This window comes from Chelonia mydas, chromosome 14 (assembly GCF_015237465.2).
Source record: "Chelonia mydas isolate rCheMyd1 chromosome 14, rCheMyd1.pri.v2, whole genome shotgun sequence".
In the NCBI taxonomy this organism is placed as follows: Eukaryota; Metazoa; Chordata; order Testudines; family Cheloniidae; genus Chelonia; species Chelonia mydas.
The window spans coordinates 32,670,694-32,690,946 of record NC_051254.2 but is presented as its reverse complement, the minus strand read 5'-3'; the positions used below and the strand labels follow the sequence as shown (position 1 = coordinate 32,690,946).

The following is a 20,253-nucleotide window of genomic DNA, read 5'->3' as shown; positions in this document are numbered from 1 at the left end:
TGATTCTGGAGCTTCATCAGCTCCTTCCGCAACAACAAACACTGCTGTTCCCTGGTTACCTTCCAGTGCTGAGACGGGCCAGCTCCTGCTCCTGCTAGATGGCTTGGGCTGAGATCCAGTCCCTTGGCAAGCGCATCTCCTCTAGCTCCTCCTCAGCCTTGGGCCTGGAGGGTGCTCAGCTGTGCGAGGCCTTCTGCCCTGCTCCCCTCAGCTGCAGCAACCTTTTCTTCTCACTCTCTCCAGTCCATTAGTGCGTGGGGTTGCTGGGTCGCTGTAGAGGACACGGCCACTAGTGCAGCTTCCCTTTTAGCCAGCACCTCTGTATCTATGCCTGTAAACATCCAGCTCTTTAGTGGGTGATCAACTTGTTCCCCTAAAAACCTCCAAGGACACCCACAGCATCACTGCACTCCCCTGTGTAAATTCAGTCTCCTGGTGATTTATTGCTGGGCTCTCTCTTATTGCACATACCAGAGCCCTCAGCCTGCACCTCTGCCCTCTCCTGAGCCCTCAGCTTTAGTCTTTCTAGTTCTTTAACTTCTTTCAGAATCTGTTCCTTCTCTTCTATTAGGAAACGTCTACATTGGAGCTAAGAGGTGTGATTCCCAGCTCACATAGACACGGCTGAACTAGCACTTAACAATAGCCATGTAGCCAGGATGGCACAGGTGGCAGCTTCAGCTACCTGTCTGAGTACAAACCCGCCCAGCCCCCTTGGTACGTACTTAGGCAGCTGGCCCAAGCTGCCCACACTACCCTGTCTACACTGCTACCTTTAGTGTGCTAGCCTGAGCAGAGTTAGTGCAGGTACATCTACATGAGCAGGGGATCTCACCTCCCAGCTCAGTTGCAGACATACCCTCAGTTTCACCTTCTCCAGCTTTCTTCCTTCTAAGTGGTGTGGCAGGTTCCTGTGTCCCAGCAAACCATCCTCTAGTTTCCCAGCCACACCACTCATGTCCTATAGCCCTTTCTGGGCCCCTCCTTCGCAAGGCCTAGGGCTTGTTCAAGCCCTTCCCGTTTTGGCTCCTGGGTAACTTTCCTCTTGCATGGCTCATTTTCTACCTTAGAATCATAGAGTATCAGGGTTGGAAGGGACCTCAGGAGGTCATCTAGTCCACCCCCCTGCTCAAAGCAGGACCGATCCCCGATTAAATCATCCCAGCCAGGGCTTTGTCAAGCCTGACCTTAAAAACTTCTAAGGAAGGAGATTCCACCACCTCCCTAGGTAACCCATTCCAGTATTTTACCACCCTCCTAGTGAAAAAGTTTTTCCTAATATCCAACCTAAATTTCCCCCACTGCAGCTTGAGACCATTACTCCTTGTTCTGTCATCTGCTACCACTGAGAACAGTCTAGAGCCATCCTCTTTGGAACCCCCTTTCAGGTAGTTGAAAGCAGCTATCAAATCCCCCCTCATTCTTCTCTTCCGCAGACTAAACATTCCCAGTTCCCTCAGCCTCTCCTCATAAGTCATGTCTTCCAGTCCCCTAATCATTTTTGTTGCCCTCCGCTGGACTTTTTCCAATTTTTCCACATCCTTCTTGTAGTGTGGGGCCCAAAACTGGACACAGTACTCCAGATGAGGCCTCACCAATGTTGAACAGAGGGGAACGATCACGTCCCTCGATCTGCTGGTAATGCCCCTACGTATACATCCCAAAATGCCATTGGCCTTCTTGGCAACAAGGGCACACTGTTGACTCATATCCAGCTTCTCGTCCACTGTAACCCCTAGGTCCTTTTCTGCAGAACTGCTGCCGAGCCATTCAGTCCCTAGTCTGTAGCGGTGCATGGGATTCTTCCTTCCTAAGTGCAGGACTCTGCACTTGTCCTTGTTGAACCTCATCAGATTTCTTTTGGCCCAATCCTCCAATTTGTCTAGGTCCCTCTGTATCCTATCCCTACCCTCCAGTGTATCTACCTCTCCTCCTAGTTTAGTGTCCCAGTTTACCTTGGCTGCCTGCAGCTTGGCTGTCTTGAGACTGTTGTTCTCCATCTCTCTGTTGCTTTGCTCCTCCCCTGGCTGAACTATTCCAGTCTCCAGGTGCTGCTTCTACTCTAGAGCCAGGGCTCCTTGACCTGTGGCAATTCCAACTGCCACTTCCTCCCTGTGGTCTGCTGTCTGGCGCATGGTACATTCAGCAGCTGTGAGTTTCTCCTGAATATCAATAATCTCACCAGTCCTTGGCTCACACAGGTGCTGGAACTTTATCTCCAACGGCTGGGCTTCTTGGGAGCTGGAGCAGAATTTCTTCTGCCGAACACCCTGTTCCTTTTTCAGTGCATTGACCCATTTGCTCTCTGCAGCGACAACCTGGTGGCTTCTCTCCTGCTCTGCGAGTAGCTCCTTCTGCCTGTCTTCTGGTCACTGGGTTTGCTACTGTTGCTTGGCCAGTTTCAGTAAGAAAACCCGCACCTGGGCCGGCAAATTACAGAGCTGTTCAATAGCCCTGTCAGAGCTCTTGTCACACCCCTCTCCTGGGACCACCAGAAATGCTGCATCACATTTAGCTTCTGCCCCAGCTCCCCTGGCCCAGAGACCCTGCTGTCCAGTACGCTGCTGGTTGGATCATTTTCCAAGGGAGTCCTTCCAGGCTCCTGGAGGAAGCTACTCAAATGCCCCCAATTCCCAAGCTTTGAATATGGAAGCGAGGCTAAGATATCCCTAGTAAGCAGAGTGATGTCTGAAACCCATGGCTGGCTGCTTCTTCTGATGCTTATACCCCAGGGCCTGCTTTCTTAGTGTAACCCTTCTGCCCATCAGAGTTGGCAGCAACAAGGGCCGGGTTCAATATCTAGGGGATCCATTCCAATAACAAAATGCAAACCGGCTCGAGCCCCCACCCAGTGACCTGGGACAAATATATACCACCCCCGCTGGGCGCCTCCAAGAGGCAATACTTCCCCTCTCGCAAGCACATAGTCTGAGTGTAGCAAAAAGCCTTTTAATAACAGAGAGAAACAATGTGGCATTATGTTGGGGAAACACCACCAACAGGATTCATAACACAACCCATGAGCAAAAAAAAACCCACCCCAAGCAAATTGGGGCATGCCCCTTTCCCTCGGGTTCTTGAGTCCCAGCACCCAAACGTCTCTTGGGTCCAGCAATCCACAAATCACCCAAAGTCCAAAAAGTCCAGCCCCAGAGTTCAAAAGTTCATCTGCAGAGTGTTACTCCCCAGTCTGGCTAACATGTGCCTGTGTGTGGGGGAAAGGGGTAAGGGGCACCTTACGTGTCCTGAAGGAGACTGCCCCACAGGGCTCTGCTCTGCTACGCTGTCTCACGAACGGCTCTGCTCCACCACGACCGGCTCTGCTCTGCACAGCTCGCCGTCTCACGAACACACCGCTGTCTCACGGATGGCTCCGCTCCACCACGACCGGCTCCACTCCGCACAGCTCGCCGTCTCACGAACAGCTCTGCTCAGCTCGCCGTCTCACGAACACGCCGCTGTCTCACGAACGGCTCCGCTCCACCACGACCGGCTCTGCTCTGCACAGCTCGCTGTCTCACGAACGGCTCCGCTCTGCACAGCTTGCCGTCTCACGAACAGCACCACTGCACGCTAGATCTTCCGGCTCCCCACTACTTGACACAGTGCTCAGTGATTTCAGCTCTCAGTGATTTCAGCTCATAGTAGTGGGGGCCTTAGTGCTGGTGCACCATAAGGCCAACGTGAATGCAGCCCAGTACCTGTAGCAAGACTCTTAATAGACCCAAAATTAGCTCTGACATTCCACAGTGGAGAGAGACAGAGGTGCAATTGGTGCTTCAGGCCCTCACAAAGGGGCCTACACCACCAGGTACTAATACCTGTCTCAAGTCTCTCTCCATTCACACAGTTTTGGAACCCATGACCCTTGCCTAGCGAGTGCTACTTAGTTGATGGTGAGTCCCTCCATCATAGCAAAAGGCCAAGTACAGTTCCAAGCACAGTTCCCCTAATCAGGGTAATAACAATTTATTCTTCCTGCCCCAATAACAGAGACACTGGGGATCCCACAGCAGCCGAAGTGACCATTTGGGCAGCTATGGCCTCAGTCTAGGCGGGGTGGGTGTGCCTATGCAAATGAGATCAGCCCCTGAAGTTTTTTTTTTCACAACTTGCCACACCTCACTACCAGATGTCAGGGTGGAGCTCATCCTGACACTGCTTACATCCTCCCCCCAGCCGAGAATTTGTCGTCCCGACAAATCACACGCCCTTTATACCAACTCATTGGTTTCCTCCAAAGGGCCTCAGGAAGCCCACTTTAGCTTCCACAAGCCTGTGTGCTAAATGTATTGGCTCCTCACTAGTCACCCCAGGTGCATCATAAGTTAACCGTTTCACTGGTCTTATCACCCTGTCTCGTCTATTGAGACTCTCTGTTGCCGAGGTAGGGGGAACATCCTCTTGAGTGACGGATGGAGAGGCTTCCCTGGAGGGTCCCTCGGCTACTGGCGTAGGCCCCTGCACTCCTAGTTCTAACGCTGGAGGGTCTAAGGTGCCCAGGGCATCCTCTACCTGTGTGTCTCCACTGTCCAATAACCTGTGTGTGTCATCACAGGGGGGTCTCATCAGCGGCACCAGGGTGTCAGAAAGGGGCCTAAATAATTCCGCCATGGGGTTTAGGGCGGAAGAGGGAAAACTCTCGTTTGGTTCAGCTGATCGAGACTGAAATCTTGTCTCCATCCCAGGATACACCAGGGTTGTGTCTTCCTCCTCAGACTCACTCTCAGATGTGCAGAATAGAGGTAAGTTAGCTGCAGGGGGCCCGCTGTCTGTGTTGGATGGCGGCTTGGGTCTAGCACCTCTGTTCTGCCCGGCTGCCCTGTCGTGGCCCGTCTCATAAGGGATGCTTACCAATTCCCCCACAGGGAGCAAAAGGTTTCTATGCACCGTCTTTATTTGCCCTGGGCCGTCTTCAGGTTTGATCTTGTAGACCGGCAGATCTCCCAGCTTTTCCATCACCACGTAAGGTATTGCCTTCCATCTGTCAGCTATCTTGTGTTTGCCAGCAATACCCAAATTTCGCAGCAGGACTCTGTCCCCCAGCTGGAGCTCCTGCGAACGCACTCTAGCATCATATCGATGTTTGTTGCGGTCTGCGTTCTTCCGAGCTGCAGCGGTAGCTAAGCGATAAGCATCCCGCAGCTTTTCCCTTAGTCGGGATACATATTGCTGGTGAGTTTCATAGCTATCTCCATCCTCTGATACACCAAAGCACAAGTCTATGGGTAATCTTGGTTCTCGCCCAAACATCAAGAGATATGGGGTGACTCCCGTAGCATCGTTCTTTGTGGCATTGTAGGCATGCACCAGAAATGCGACATGCTGGCTCCAGGTTGCCTTCTGCTCTGGTCGCAAAGTTCCCAACATATCTAATAGGGTTCGGTTGAACCTCTCTGGCTGAGGATCACCTTGGGGGTGATAAGGCGTTGTCCTAGACTTTTTAATTCCTGCTATCTTCAGCACCTCCTTCAGAAGGTGACTCTCAAAATCCCGCCCCTGATCAGAGTGTATCCGAGCCGGGAATCCATAGACTGAGAAATATTTGTCCCACAATACTCGAGCGACGGTCGTGGCCCTCTGATCACGTGTGGGATATGCCTGTGCATACCGTGTAAAATGGTCAGTCACTACTAGAATGTTCCCAACATTCCTCTTGTCTACCTCTACAGACAAGAAATCAATGCATACCAATTCCAAAGGTTTGTTGCTGGTGATGTTCTTGAGATATGCAGCCCTCGTGGGCAGAGTTTTCCTTTGAACACATCGAGCGCAAGTCTCACATTTCCTGCGAACATCTTCAGCCATTCGGGGCCAATAGAACCTACTACGAATAAGTTCCAGGGTCCTCTCCATCCCTAAATGCCCAAAGTCATCATGCAGAGCCCTCATGGCCAGGGCTCTGTACTTTTTTGGCAGCACTAGTTGTGCTCGTTGTTTTTGTAAAGGGTCAGTGGTCATTCGGTGTAGCACTCCCTGAATCAGTTTTAGTTTGGTCCATTCTCTCAATAGTAGTTTACCCTCCGGGTTAGGTGGGACAACCGCAGCTGGGCTTCGCCCCTCCCTTTTGGCAAGTAGTGTATCACGAATGTCAATATCTTGCCGCTGGGCTTCTTGCCAGTCCGCCGCATTGAGCATGGGCAAAGGAGATTGGTCCAATGCAATATAGTTCACTGAAGCAGAAGGCATGCATTCAGGGGGCAGGCCCAAAGCTTCTGCAACACATCCCTGAAGGCTCTCACGGGCCTCTGGCTCTCGGCGACTCACACTGCAAATAGCTCTCACTCCATCTGTGGGTATCACAGCAACTTCTGGAGCCTGTGGACGCCTGGACAATGCATCTGCATCTACATTGCTTCTCCCTGATCGGTACTGAATGCTGAACTCATAGCTAGCCAAGGCGGCTACCCATCTCTGCCCTGTAGCATCCAGCTTAGCACTTGTTAACACATAAGTCAGTGGATTGTTGTCTGTCCACACCTGGAACTGAGCACCATACAAGTAGTCTCGAAATTTCTCAGTGATGGCCCATTTCAGGGCCAAAAATTCCAGCTTGTGGGTGGGATAGCGAGTTTCACTATCAGACAATCCTCGGCTGGCAAAGGCTACAGGTTTACGTTTGCCTTCCACTTCCTGGTACAGGACTGCTCCCAGACCCTCCAAACTGGCATCAGTATGCAGGATAAAGGGTTTGCTTGGGTCAGCAAAAACTAGGACTGGAGCATGAGTTAGGCAAGTAATGATTTCTCGAAAAGCCCTTTCACATCTCTCATCCCACCGTGGCCCAAATGGTTCAAATGGGCCATAGTGTCTCTGCACAGGGGGCTTTGGAGACCTCCCCTTATTCTTGGACTTAGATTTGTTCTTGCTGGACTGATGTCCCCTGGTGAGATCGTTCAGAGGCTTTACAATCGTAGCATAGTTTTTCACAAATCTGCGGTAGTAGCCACTAAATCCGAGAAAGGTCTTGAGTTCTCTGTAGTTACTTGGACGTGGCCATGTAGTGAGTGCTTCTATTTTATCAGGATCAGTACTCACACCCTCTTGGGACACGATGTGACCCACATACTTCACTGAGGTTCTGCAGAACTGGCATTTGTCAATTGAAAGCTTCAGACCATAATCCTCCAACCTATCAAGCACTTTAAGAAGTCTTTCTTCATGCTCCTCTAAGGTTCTTCCAAACACAATCAGGTCATCCAAATAAACTAACACTTGCAGTAAATTCATGTCTCCCACAACTTTCTCCATGAGACGTTGAAAGGTGGCAGGTGCTCCAGAAATCCCTTGGGGCATGCGTTCGAACTGATAAAACCCTAATGGGCAGATGAAGGCTGTCTTCTCCTTATCTTCTTCTCCCAGAGGGATCTGGTAGTACCCACTTCGAAGATCCAACACAGAGAACCACTGGCTTCCCAGCAAACAGTCTAAGGCATCTTGCACTCGAGGCATAGTGTACTGGTCGACCACAGTACGGCTGTTTAGGGTGCGGTAGTCAATACACATCCGAATTTTCCCATTCTTTTTACGGACTACCACAATGGGTGAGGCGTATGGGCTGCGGGACTCTGTAATGATGCCATTCGCAGCCAGCTCCTGAAGATGATGTCGCACATCTTCCATCTCAGAGAGAGCAATCTTCCTAGATCTCTCCCTGAAAGGTCGAGAGTCATGGAGTCTGATATTGTGCTCTACTCCTTTTGCACATCCCACATCCCACTCATGCAGTGAGAACACCTTGGATCTTTCACAAAGTTTCTTCCTCAGGCGATCTTTCCAGTCCTCGGACACTGGTGAATCTCCAAAGTCAAACTTTGCTGGGTCTATTGTGGGAACTTGAGTTTCACACTGGGGTTTTACAATCGACTCAGGCTCAAAGAGGTCTGCTATCTTTTGTCCTTGCTTCACAACAACATCACGACTCGTTTCATTAGCAATCAGTATAGTCACCCTTTCCTGGGCGTCAGCAGGTAGGGTTATGACTCCACTGGGGACCAGCACTCCTTCAGGGAGCTCTCCTCCCATCGGCTGCTCTATCATTGCTAACGTCCGTTTACTGCCTTTCAGACAGGTACTCATGACAAGCACTTCTTGCTCCGTCCTTGCAGGCACTACTAAGGGGGTCGTGCCCGCGTACTTCAGTGCCCCAAGTGGTAGCTCAGATGTCTCCCTTTTAGAGCTCTCAATTTTCCTATAGGCTTCAGCACAAAGCGTATGGATCATCAGGGTATTCAGGTACTGGTCCCCAGCCCGCCTTCTGCAGTAATCCGCGAGTACCTTGAAGAGACTGGAGTTGGTCCCTATCAGCACAGACACATCAGAGGTCCCTTTAGGGTCAGGGCATATTAAGGCAGCTGTGTCTACCTCTTCTCTTACCCCAGCAACCTCCTCTGGGAATTCCAGGTGCACTATGACATAGCCTTGGTAGGGGTATTCATCCATGCTGAGGCCACACAGGCCAAGGCCAGTCAGTGGCTGTATAGGCAGGTGCCTAAGCATCTGCTGGTAGAATGACTGAAATATAATAGTCACTTGAGATCCAGTGTCAAGCACTGCTTTACACTCCACCCCTTCAATCCTCACCGTGACCTCTGCTCGAGGCCCTATCAGTCCTGCGGGGATCCCAGCTGGACAGTCTTTTCTGGGGGAATCTTCAAATCCTGCAGACCTGGGGGGTCCCCGTCCCCAGACCCTCTGGCAGCTACCGGATCTCTCCCAACTGATCCTCAGCTTTCCATACACTAAGGAGGGGTTTTCTTCATTACGGCACTTGGCAGCACTGTGTCCATCCTGACCACATCGGTAGCAGAAGAATTGACCTTTCCCCCTTCGCCTGGGTGGGATGGTGGCTCTAAGTGTGGGCTTCTCAATTGCCACCGGTTGAGGCTTCTTATTCCTGGAAGTCTTAACTTGGTCAATGGTGCTTTGCAGCTCAGCTATCCGTTCCGTCAGGACCTGCATTTGTTGGGCAAGTTCCTCTCTGGTGCTCACCATCAGTACACTGGCCGCTTGCAGTGGTGTTGTGCTGGCTGGATCCGATGTTTGGGCTTCCCAAAACTCACTGGCAGCCTGCCTTTCTTCCTCCTCTCTGACCTCTTTCATCAGCTGGGAGTAACTTGGGGGATGTTCCCGTCGTTCTCTTAGCTGGAGATGAAGTAGAATCGGGTTCTGATACTGAGTTCCTCTTACAATTTGAGCCAGTCTGGTCTGATCCATCTGCTCAGCAGTCACTGCTCCCCTCATGACAGCTCTCTGAAGCAGTCTCTCCAGTCTCTGTATGTAGGCTGAAGCCTTCTCGCCCTTTTGTTGTCGGGAATTAAGGAACTTACAGTAGCTGTCTTCAGGGTCCTCTACGCTCCCAAAGTTGTGTTCAAGGGCCTCTAGGCAGTCCTTCACACTGACCCCAGGGTCAGTGAGCTTCAGGGTGCGAATCACATCTAATGCTGGGCCGCCAAGGCTCTCTATGAGGCATCTTCGCTTCTCTGCATCTGGTACGGCCCACTCTTGCAGCATTTCAGTGGTATGCTCTAACCAGGGTTCAAACTCCTCCTCCCCAGCAAATAATCGTAACTTACGACAAGAGTTTGACGCAGCATGGGACAGCACAACCTTTTCCAATGTTTGCTCCAGAGCTTTTCTCCAATCAGCCGAGGCTGCAGCCTCTGAGCTAGAAGCTGCTGAGCCAGGGCCCAACAAACCTGACAAATTAGCCATTATACAAACAGTAATTTCCTCAAAATATAAGCACAAACAAAAAAATATATAAATTGTTTTCCAATGTAGTGGATCACTCAACAGGTGCTTGCGAGGGGTACTGACCCAGGGATCCCGGACGAGCCCCCAAAAATGTAACCCTTCTGCCCATCAGAGTTGGCAGCAACAAGGGCCGGGTTCAATATCTAGGGGATCCATTCCAATAACAAAATGCAAACCGGCTCGAGCCCCCACCCAGTGACCTGGGACAAATATATACCACCCCCGCTGGGCGCCTCCAAGAGGCAATACTTCCCCTCTCGCAAGCACATAGTCTGAGTGTAGCAAAAAGCCTTTTAATAACAGAGAGAAACAATGTGGCATTATGTTGGGGAAACACCACCAACAGGATTCATAACACAACCCATGAGCAAAAAAAAACCCACCCCAAGCAAATTGGGGCATGCCCCTTTCCCTCGGGTTCTTGAGTCCCAGCACCCAAACGTCTCTTGGGTCCAGCAATCCACAAATCACCCAAAGTCCAAAAAGTCCAGCCCCAGAGTTCAAAAGTTCATCTGCAGAGTGTTACTCCCCAGTCTGGCTAACATGTGCCTGTGTGTGGGGGAAAGGGGTAAGGGGCACCTTACGTGTCCTGAAGGAGACTGCCCCACAGGGCTCTGCTCTGCTACGCTGTCTCACGAACGGCTCTGCTCCACCACGACCGGCTCTGCTCTGCACAGCTCGCCGTCTCACGAACACACCGCTGTCTCACGGATGGCTCCGCTCCACCACGACCGGCTCCACTCCGCACAGCTCGCCGTCTCACGAACAGCTCTGCTCAGCTCGCCGTCTCACGAACACGCCGCTGTCTCACGAACGGCTCCGCTCCACCACGACCGGCTCTGCTCTGCACAGCTCGCTGTCTCACGAACGGCTCCGCTCTGCACAGCTTGCCGTCTCACGAACAGCACCACTGCACGCTAGATCTTCCGGCTCCCCACTACTTGACACAGTGCTCAGTGATTTCAGCTCTCAGTGATTTCAGCTCATAGTAGTGGGGGCCTTAGTGCTGGTGCACCATAAGGCCAACGTGAATGCAGCCCAGTACCTGTAGCAAGACTCTTAATAGACCCAAAATTAGCTCTGACATTCCACAGTGGAGAGAGACAGAGGTGCAATTGGTGCTTCAGGCCCTCACAAAGGGGCCTACACCACCAGGTACTAATACCTGTCTCAAGTCTCTCTCCATTCACACAGTTTTGGAACCCATGACCCTTGCCTAGCGAGTGCTACTTAGTTGATGGTGAGTCCCTCCATCATAGCAAAAGGCCAAGTACAGTTCCAAGCACAGTTCCCCTAATCAGGGTAATAACAATTTATTCTTCCTGCCCCAATAACAGAGACACTGGGGATCCCACAGCAGCCGAAGTGACCATTTGGGCAGCTATGGCCTCAGTCTAGGCGGGGTGGGTGTGCCTATGCAAATGAGATCAGCCCCTGAAGTTTTTTTTTCACAACTTGCCACACCTCACTACCAGATGTCAGGGTGGAGCTCATCCTGACACTGCTTACATCAGCTATCCATTTTACCCAGTACTAGAAACTCTTCCTGCCTCATAGCGACATCCTCTCTGCCCCAAATCCAAAGTTCTTAGAGGGCAGCATCTTTTTACGTGTCCCTTTTCCCTGCAGTCAAAACAAATTAACCCTGCGGGAGGGTCACTTTTCCTAGCCCAAAATGGGGTTCCCACAGTCCTGAGCTTGACCTCCCTATGGCAGGGTGTCTCTAATAACCTGGGACTCCCCTGTTCCCTGAGTGTTCTCGGAAACCAGGCCGGTCTAACCATCCTTGCTCCTGGAGGCAGCCATCTTATGTGCCTGTCCTGTCCACAGTCAGTGCACAGCACTGGATCAGCCCTGTCTGCGTTGGGTCAGGATGACTCTTTCCAGTCACTGGCCCTCCTCAGGGCGTCGCTGTGGGTGCCTGGGCACTTTCAGCAATGGGAGCTGGAACACCCTTGGCTGTTGCTGGCCCTCCAGACACCAGCTTAGGAGAGTGAATGTCCCACCATCATGGACGGTGTCTGCGCCATGCTGCTCTGTCAGCCTCCTGGGCGAGTCTCAGAGCCGAGGTGACAGACTTTGACTCGCGCAGTTTGTGCTACAGCATTAAACACAGCTGTGTCGACGTTGTGTCTGGGGCTGGATCTTGGGTTTGAAGCCCCTCTGCTCTCTGGGCTTAACAGTCCAAAATTCAGACTAAGCCCAAAGGTCTGTAAGGCTCTTTTTAGCGCCATAGCAGGAGCCCCACAAACCTCAGTCTGTTGTCCCGGCTCTGGGACTTGCTGCTGCAGGCTGTGTCCCAAAGTGTCTCCAGAGTCTGGGTGTGAAAGTTCCCAGCGTGTTTGACCCAGGGCCAGTTAATGAGAGCGAGGGGGGTGGCTGGTGCAGTCATTAGATGGAGACACCTGAGCCTTGGGGCTCTGAGACAGTCTCTGACCATTATCTGCTCTGGGAGACACCCAGGTGCAGCTGCAGAGGGTCTGTGCCACTCGCAGAGTCCATGGGACAAATCACTCTGGGCAGAGAGTTCAGGCTGGAGCCAAGTCTCCATTTTCAGCCTGATATGTGGGTGAGATCAGGGTCTGGGCGGGGGGGGGGGGGGGGAATTTTTCTACCAAGGGCAAATTTAACAGCAACTCTGGAGTGTTTCATAGCTGATGCCCTGAGCATGGCCTGCCCATAACTGTGTGTTTCTGGGGATGTTGACAGTCACTCACTGCAAGTCTCTGGAGTTTGGACTCCTAAGTTGCTCAGACAGGTTTTAAATGGGGCTGGGAGAAATATTTTGGAGAAATATTTTATATTTTTGGTTCTATTGAAACTATTCCTAAATCCATGTTGAGTTTGCTGACTAGTTTCAATGAACAGAAAAAGGTGCCCCCTGTGTGATGTGGGGTGGGAATTGGAATATGGGTCTCCTCCCCTCAGGTGAGGGCTGGAACCACTGGGCTCTGGGTGTCTGACGTGGGGCTCCCTCAATCTCTCCTGCTGAAGACACCCCCCTGTGTCTAAACACTGCCATGGGCCCTGGTCCAGAGCGTGGGAGTGAGAATGACTCTGCAGCTCAGTGGGTCAGGCCCTACCTTGGAGCCCAGAGTCCAGCTGCCCTGCTCCAGTGATCCTGTAATTACTAACCCATAACCCCAGTGAGGGGCGGGGTTACGGCCTCTTGCACAGCAGTGTCTCAGGCCATGTCTGCCGAGGTTTCCTTGCACCGATGTAGCTGCCCCGGTGCAAACCCCTAGTGCAGACGCGCTGCACAGGTATGGACTGGGACTGGCACCCTATGCACCTTCTCCCAGGTGCAGGGGGCAGAAAGTGAGGAAATCCCCCCTCCAAAGCAACAGAGATTCCCTGGGGTCTGCCCCTTCCCTCATATGCCTCTGCCTCCCAGGTGCCTGTGACTGCACAGTACCACTTGGCCCTTGCCTCTATTCATCCATAACCCCAGTGAGGGGAGGGGTTACCGCAGAGGTTGGCCACCGACATAACCCAGCCAGCCTCCTCTGACTTCAGCGCAGGCAAGAAGGGGTTAAGCCCTAAGGATGCATTGTGCACCCGGGCTCAGGGAACCTGATTGCAAGGGCTTCAGCGAATGGGGCCAGAGAGGTGGCTCAGCAGGGGAGGGTGCCTAGGGGATGGAGTCGCTCTGCACTCCCTGGGGCCAGGAACCTACCCTGGGGGCTGCTGTGGAGCCTGCAGGTTTGGGGCGTGAACAGGCTGGAAATCACCCCCACCCCCACCCCCACCCCCAGAGCTTAGCTGAGGAGAGGCTTCCTTGTGCCAGTGCTGGGGAGCGGGGGTGGGGGTTGACACATGCAGAGCTCGGCTCCTCTTGGCCAGTGCCCTGGGCCAGAGGGACCTGGGCGTTCCCAGAGTGCTGGCCCAGCCAGAGGCAGTGGGGGAAGGAAAGAGCCTGCTGGCGATGCCGCTGGTGAGCTGCTGAGTGCTCAGATCAGGGGCAGGTTCTTCACACAGTGCTGGGAGCAGGATGTGCCCCGCTGGGGGGCAGCAGATACGGAAGAGCAGTGAGGCTGGAGGCGGGGGGGAGGGGCAAAGCAGGGAGAGGACAGCGAGAGGGGGAGCACGTAAAGGGCCGAGGGGCGGGAAGCAGGGGCAACATGTAACCGGCTGCCACCTGGTGTCTGCCCGCACTCACCAGCCACCACAGCGTGCAGCACGCAGCCAGCGCTGGCCAGAAACGGGACAGGGCAGGGCCCTGCTGGCTGAGAGCTGGCACGCAATGGGGGCTGCGCTGACGGACCAGCAGGGGGAGAGTCCGGCCCTGCGTTCTGCATCTTCGCCCCACCACCAGCCTTGCAAACCCACCCCCATCGTCAGCCACTGGCCACCTCCTCCTCACCGCTGGTGGGTGGGCGTCTGGTGAGCAGGGATCTGGCCAGCAGCAGGACCCGTCAGAACTGATGGGGCAGAGACAGAAAATACGGGACAATTTGCCCATTTTAAAGAAAAAGTTGGGACACTGGCAGGAGGGCTTAAATACGGGACTGTCCCTTTAAAAAAGGGACGTCTGATCACCCTCCCCCTGAGGGGAGTCAGGGCCTGTCTGCCTGTGAGGAGACAATGAGCCGGGAAAGGGCAGGGGGAGCGGGGGTGGGAAGGTGTCAGTGGGGGTGCGGGGGAAGGGGAAAAGCTTATGCTGGGAGGGGCAGGTGACAGGAGCAGAAGGGGGAGGGGAAGAAGGGACGGGCAGGCACAAGGGCAATGGGGGGGACAAGAGGAGTGGGCACCAGGAGGTGGAAGGGATGAGGGGAGGGGCATGTGCCAGGACCATGGGGGTGCAGGGGGAAGCAAATGGGCAGGCACCAGGGACAAGGACCTGGGGATTACAGTGGACGAGAAGCTGGATATGAGTCAGCAGTGTGCCCTCGTTGCCAAGAAGGCCAACGGCATATTGGGCTACATTAGCAGGAGCATTGCCAGCAGATCGAGGGAAGTGATTATTCCCTTCTATTCAGAACTGGTGAGGCCACATCTGGGGTATTGTGTCCAGTTTTGGTGTCGTCCCCAATACAGAAGGGATGTGGACAAATTGGAGAGAGTCCAGTGGAGGGCAATGAAAATGATCAGGGGGTTGGGGCACATGACTTACGAGGAGAGGCTGAGGGAACTGCGGTTATTTAGTCTACAGAAGAGAAGAGTGGGGGGTGGGGGATTTGGTAGCAACCTTCAACTACCTGAAGGGGGTTCCAATGAGGATGGAGCTCGGCTGTTCTCAGTGGTGACAGATGACAGAACAAGGAGTAATGGTCTCAAGTTGCAGTGGGGGAGGTTTAGGTTGGATATTAGGAAACACTATTTCACTAGGAGGGTGGTGAAGCACTGGAATGGGTTACCTAGGGAGGTGGTGGAATCTCCATCCTTAGAGGTTTTTAAGGCCCGGCTTGACAGATCCTTGGCTGAGATGATTTAGTGGGTGTTGGTCCTGCTTTGAGCGGGGGATTGGACTAGATGACCTCCTGAGGTCTCTTCCAACCCTAATCTTCTATGATTCTATGGCACAGAGTGAGGCAGGAGCCTGGGGGCAGAGGGGCTGGCTGGGGCAGGGGCAGTCACCAGTGGGTGGAGGAAGGTGAGAGGAGGGCAGGTGCCCGGGGGGAAAATGGAATGATGGGAGGGGTGGGCACTGTGGGGGGGGTTAAGGGGGAAAAGGGGGGCAGGCATCAGGGCCATAGAGTGCGCATGAGGGGCAGGATGGGAGATGAGGGGAGGGGTGGACTCGAGGGGCAAAAGGGGGGCAGGAGAAGGGACGGGCATTGGGGCTCAGAGGGGGGGGGAGAGGGAAGGGGGTCACACCAGGGGACACAAGGGGTGAACAGAGGGGCAGGCACTGGGAAGGCAGAGGGTGAGTAGAAGGAGGGGCTGGCACCACGGAAAAGGATGGGGTGGGGAAAGGCGCAGGTGACAAGGGGAGAAAGTGGGGTGAGGCGTAGGGCGTGTGCCAGAGGGCCATGGGGGGTGAGGGGTGGGGCAGACCTCAGTGGGCAACAAGGGAGCAAAGGAAAGGGACAGTCATAAAAGTGGAGAAGGGCATGAGGGGAGGGTGCCAGGAAGACAGAGGGGGGTAAGGGAAGGGGCAGGCACCAGGAGGGATGTGGGGACTGAGCAGAGGGGCAGATGCAGGGAGAGGAGAGCGGATGAGTACCAGGGGGCAGATTGGGGGCAAGGGAACAGGTGAGCACAGGGGGGCAGAGAGAGGGGTGTGGAGTTGTGGGCACCAGGGGGGCAGAAGGAGGATGAGGGGAGGGGTGAGCACCAGTAGGGCAGAGATGGGGTGAGGGAAAGGGCTTACACCAGGGGTCCAAAGTGGGGAAGGGAAGGGGACTTGTACCAGGCAGGCAGGCAGAGCAGGTAAAGGAAGGGGCAGGCATCATGGAGGCAGATGGGGGCAATGGTAGAGATGCGACTCAGGGGGACAGAGGAAGAGTGAAGGGCAGGGCTGGCACCAGGGCAGTAGAGGGGGGGTGAGGGGTGCTGGTGTCAGGGGGGCAGAGGGTGAGGGGAGGGGCAGGGGGGAGAAATAAGGGGAAGGTGCCAGGGGGAGGGGGTGTGAGGGAAGGGGCAGACACCGTGGAGAGCGTCAGGAATGCAGGTTAATTTCCCTTTGATCCCAGTGACCAGCCCCTGCCCATGGCCTTGACTCTGTGACTCTCTCCCCAGTGGACGTGACTCTGGATCCAGACACGGCAAATCCCAACCTCGTCCTGTCTGAGGATCGGAAACATGTGAGACACGGAAACTGGGATCCGCCCAACAAGTCTGAGGGATTCGATCATTATATCTGTGTCCTGGGCTCTGAAGGGTTCGCGGGTGGGAGGAGTTACTGGGAGGTGGAGGTGGGAGGCAAGACAGGCTGGTACCTGGGGGTTTGTAGGGAATCTGTGAGCAGGAAGGGGAAGGTCACACTCACACCTGAGGCTGGATACTGGGTTGTGTGGCTGGGGAATGGGAAATACCAGGCCCTCACCTCCCCCTCGACCTCCCTCCCCGTTATCATCAGGCCCAGCCGGGTGGGGATTTTCCTGGACTATGAGGCGGGCGAGGTCTCGTTTTACAATGTGGCTGACAGGTCCCCTCTCTTCAGTTTCACTGACACCTTCTCCGGGACGCTCCGCCCTTATTTCAGTCCTGGTTACTATGTTTGGGGTACAAATGCGGCTCCCCTGAAAATCTGCCCGGTCCCAGCTCAGGCCGGGGGGAATCTTGGTCCCTGACAGTGACCCCCACGGCACAGACTGGCCCCTCCTAGCGCTGCTGCTCCTCCAGCTCCCAGTGGTGGGGCCAGTCACTGCAGGCAACTGGACTTTTTGTGCTGACTGGACGCTGCCAGTTTCCCTTTTCAACTGGAGGTTCCAATCGAAAACCGGACCCCTGGCAACCCCCGCCCAGGCTGGGTGAATGGGTCCCACTTGCTGGAAGGAGCCAGACAGATTCCCCGCCTCCCCGTGTTTGCTCCATCCCTGGCACAGGGTGATGCTGGTAAGAAATACTGCCAGACAGCTAGTAGTTTTTGCTGCCCTCACTTTTCCCTGTCCTCTGTCCCAGCGGTAGCAGATGGTGACGGATGGGGATCATTCACTCCTGTCAGAATATTCTACCCCTGTGAAATCTCAATGTAAAATATGAAAGAAAAAAGATTATTCTAATTTAGAAAATGTTATTATTGTCACAAAGTGTAAATGCAAGAACATTTTCTTTTGTATTTCAACAGCATTTCAAAAACAAGCATCTAAACATATTTTTAGAAATGGAATGTTACATTTTTTTTAATTCTTCCCTCAAATCTATATTGAAGTTTAACTTCTCTCAATAGTATAATTTGTATTTCAGCTGTGGAATTTCAAGAAATCCAAAATATTTGTCTTAACAAAAATAATTATTAAATTGTCAGACTGGGTTGCTGAGTTTCAATGTACATGTGTCATAAACATCACAACTACACACATGTGCAGCTGCTCTCGTTCTCTTTTCCTCTCTTTATTGTCTTAACTGGTTCTCTCTGGAAGGCAGGGCACATACACCACCCCCTGCACTACACCTTTGACAATGAATTGGTGAAAAAATGATAGAATTAATTAAGCAATATATTTAAGTAAACTCACACAAGATTATAAAATAGTCTTTGAACTTCTGTTAGTATTAATTCATGCGATTTTTAACTTTCTACCTTCATATAATCGGTAATCAAGATATGACTCTTCCTTTCTTGTTCTCACATCAATTAACAAAACATGGTCCCGAACCTCAAATGCTATCTTCCTATATATAGAAATCTCTTCTACAATATCCTTTTCTTAGTTTATTTTTCTTTCGAAATATTATTTGCAGGCAATGTACTGTCAGTGTCCACTGTTGATTTCAATGTACTGCTGGGCTCTTCATGTTCTTGGTTCTAAGGATGAAACAAGTGTAGTTTGGTAAAGAAACAGAGACGGGGTTGTATTCTTTTACTGAATCATCATAAATTAAGTTAATTGTATTAAAGACTCTGGCACTTGATGAAACATAACTTGAAATATGGTGATGCTTTATTGGGAAACCTTTCTTCTTGACCATAAATCAGTCAAAAGGGTGATATTTTGTTGTCATGTGAGGTTTAGAGTACAAAGAAAATAAAGTTGCTCCAGGAAATTCATCTCAGTTCCACTGGGTTCTGTCCACCACCTTCAGGAATGCTCTGGAAAAATAGTGACTGATTGGTCTAATTCCTTCAAATTAGCCATGATGTAAGCAGAGTCAGGATGAGCTCTACCCTGACATCTGGTGGTGAGTCATGGTGGGTTGTGGAAAAGAACTTCAGGGCTGATCTCATTTGCATAGGCACACCCACCCTGCCTTTATGGTCACTTTGGTTGCTGTAGGAGCCCCAGTTTCTCTGTTATTGGGGCAGGAATAAACTGTTATTATCCTGATTATGTGAATCAAGGACACTGGAACTGTACTCGGCCTTTTGTTATGATGGAGGGACTCACTATCAACTAAGCAGCACTTGCTAGGCAAGGGTCATGGGTTCCAAAACTCAGTGAAGGGAGAGAGGCTGGGGATAGGTATTAATACTTGGTGGTATGGGTCCTCTGGTGAGGGCCTTACATGTTAATTGCGCTTCCTTATCTCTCCACTATAGAATATCTAGAGCTAATTTTGATTCTATTAGGAGTCTAGTTACACGCTGCTGAGCTGAATTCACAATAGGCTAATGGTGCACCAGCACTGAGGCACCCCTACTACAAGCTGAAATCACAGAAAAGCTAAATTTACTAGGAGCTGTAATCACTGAGCGTTGTGTTAAGTAGTGGGGGAGCCTGAAGATATATGGCAAAGCAGTTTGCGGGACAGCGAGCAGAGTAGCTGGTGGAGCAGAGCAGTTTGTTGGATGCCTGGAGCAGCTCATGGGGGCAGCTGGTGGAACAAAACCCCATGGAGAGGTGGGGTAATCAGCTTTGGACCATGTGAGGTGCCCCTTAACCCCCCCCCCCCCACACACACATCTCCACCCAGGTTGGGAGGTAAAACTCTGCAGATAAACTTTCGGACTCTGGGACTGCCCTGACCAGGGACAGAGACTTTTGGGTCGTTGGACTTTTGGGACTTTGGGTAATTTTGGATTGCTGGACTCAAGAACCAAAGGGAAAGGACACGCCCCAATTTGCTTGGGGTGGGTTTTTTGCTCATGGGTTGTGTTAGGAATCCTGTTGGTGGTGTTTCCCCAACCTAATGCCACATTGTTTCTCTCTTTTATTAAAAGGCTTTTTGCCACACTCAGACTCTGTGCTTGCGAGAAGGGAAGTATTGCCTCTTGGAGGCGCCCAGCGGGGGTGGTATATATTTGTCCCAGGTCACTGGGTGGGGGCTCGAGCTGGTTTTGCATTGTGTTATTGGAATGGAACCCCTAGATACCGAACCCGGCCCTTGTTGCTGCCAACTCTGATGGGCAGAAGGGTTACAATTGTATCTAATTTCTTGAAGCGCTAGCTGAGCAGAGTATGACGGGAGGCACATCACACGGCATTGCTAGGACTACTTTTTGTTTTGAACATGATGCGTTATGAACATTTTCAATGTAAGAATTCAGTTTTGAAGTTTTATTCACAATATGCCATTCATGTCAGAGTGCCCTAAACTTACCTTGATTATTTGAAAATAAGTACCCTAAAGTTACCTTTTGATGGATTCATTTGTGTTTTTATCTAGTCTGCTGGTGTCTAGGTGGCATGGGCTGCTGAAGCTATGTGTTTTTCCTAGTTTTTAACAGTGGGAAATGTTAATCTAAAAATAGATAATTTTTCCCTAAAATTTCCTTCAGAAATATCTGCGTTCCTTTCCCTATTTCTCACTGAATTATGTGTAATTACTGTGGCTTCTTATCCAATCTCATTGTGTTATTACATGGGAAAATGTGTTGGCAAATAGGTTAATATACAACATGGTTTTTACTATCTGACAAGACATAAAAGTATGTTGTCACTAACAACTTAC

General features: G+C 52.0%; 2 protein-coding genes across 4 annotated transcripts in view; one reads left to right on the top strand and one right to left on the bottom strand.

Annotated features, from left to right (window-relative positions):
• The window catches only part of LOC102941303 (butyrophilin subfamily 1 member A1), a 66,121-nt gene extending 47,922 nt beyond the window's left edge, over window positions 1-18,199 (top strand). For both annotated transcript variants that reach the window (XM_043528772.1, XM_037913558.2), the window contains one exon: window positions 16,438-18,199. In XM_043528772.1, the coding sequence (XP_043384707.1) occupies window positions 16,438-16,991 (554 nt within the window). In that variant the 3' untranslated portion in view covers window positions 16,992-18,199. The remainder of the gene's footprint in view (window positions 1-16,437) is intronic.
• The window catches only part of LOC102945825 (zinc finger protein 436), a 1,196,575-nt gene that overhangs the window by 152,554 nt on the left and 1,023,768 nt on the right, over window positions 1-20,253 (bottom strand). The window lies entirely within an intron of this gene.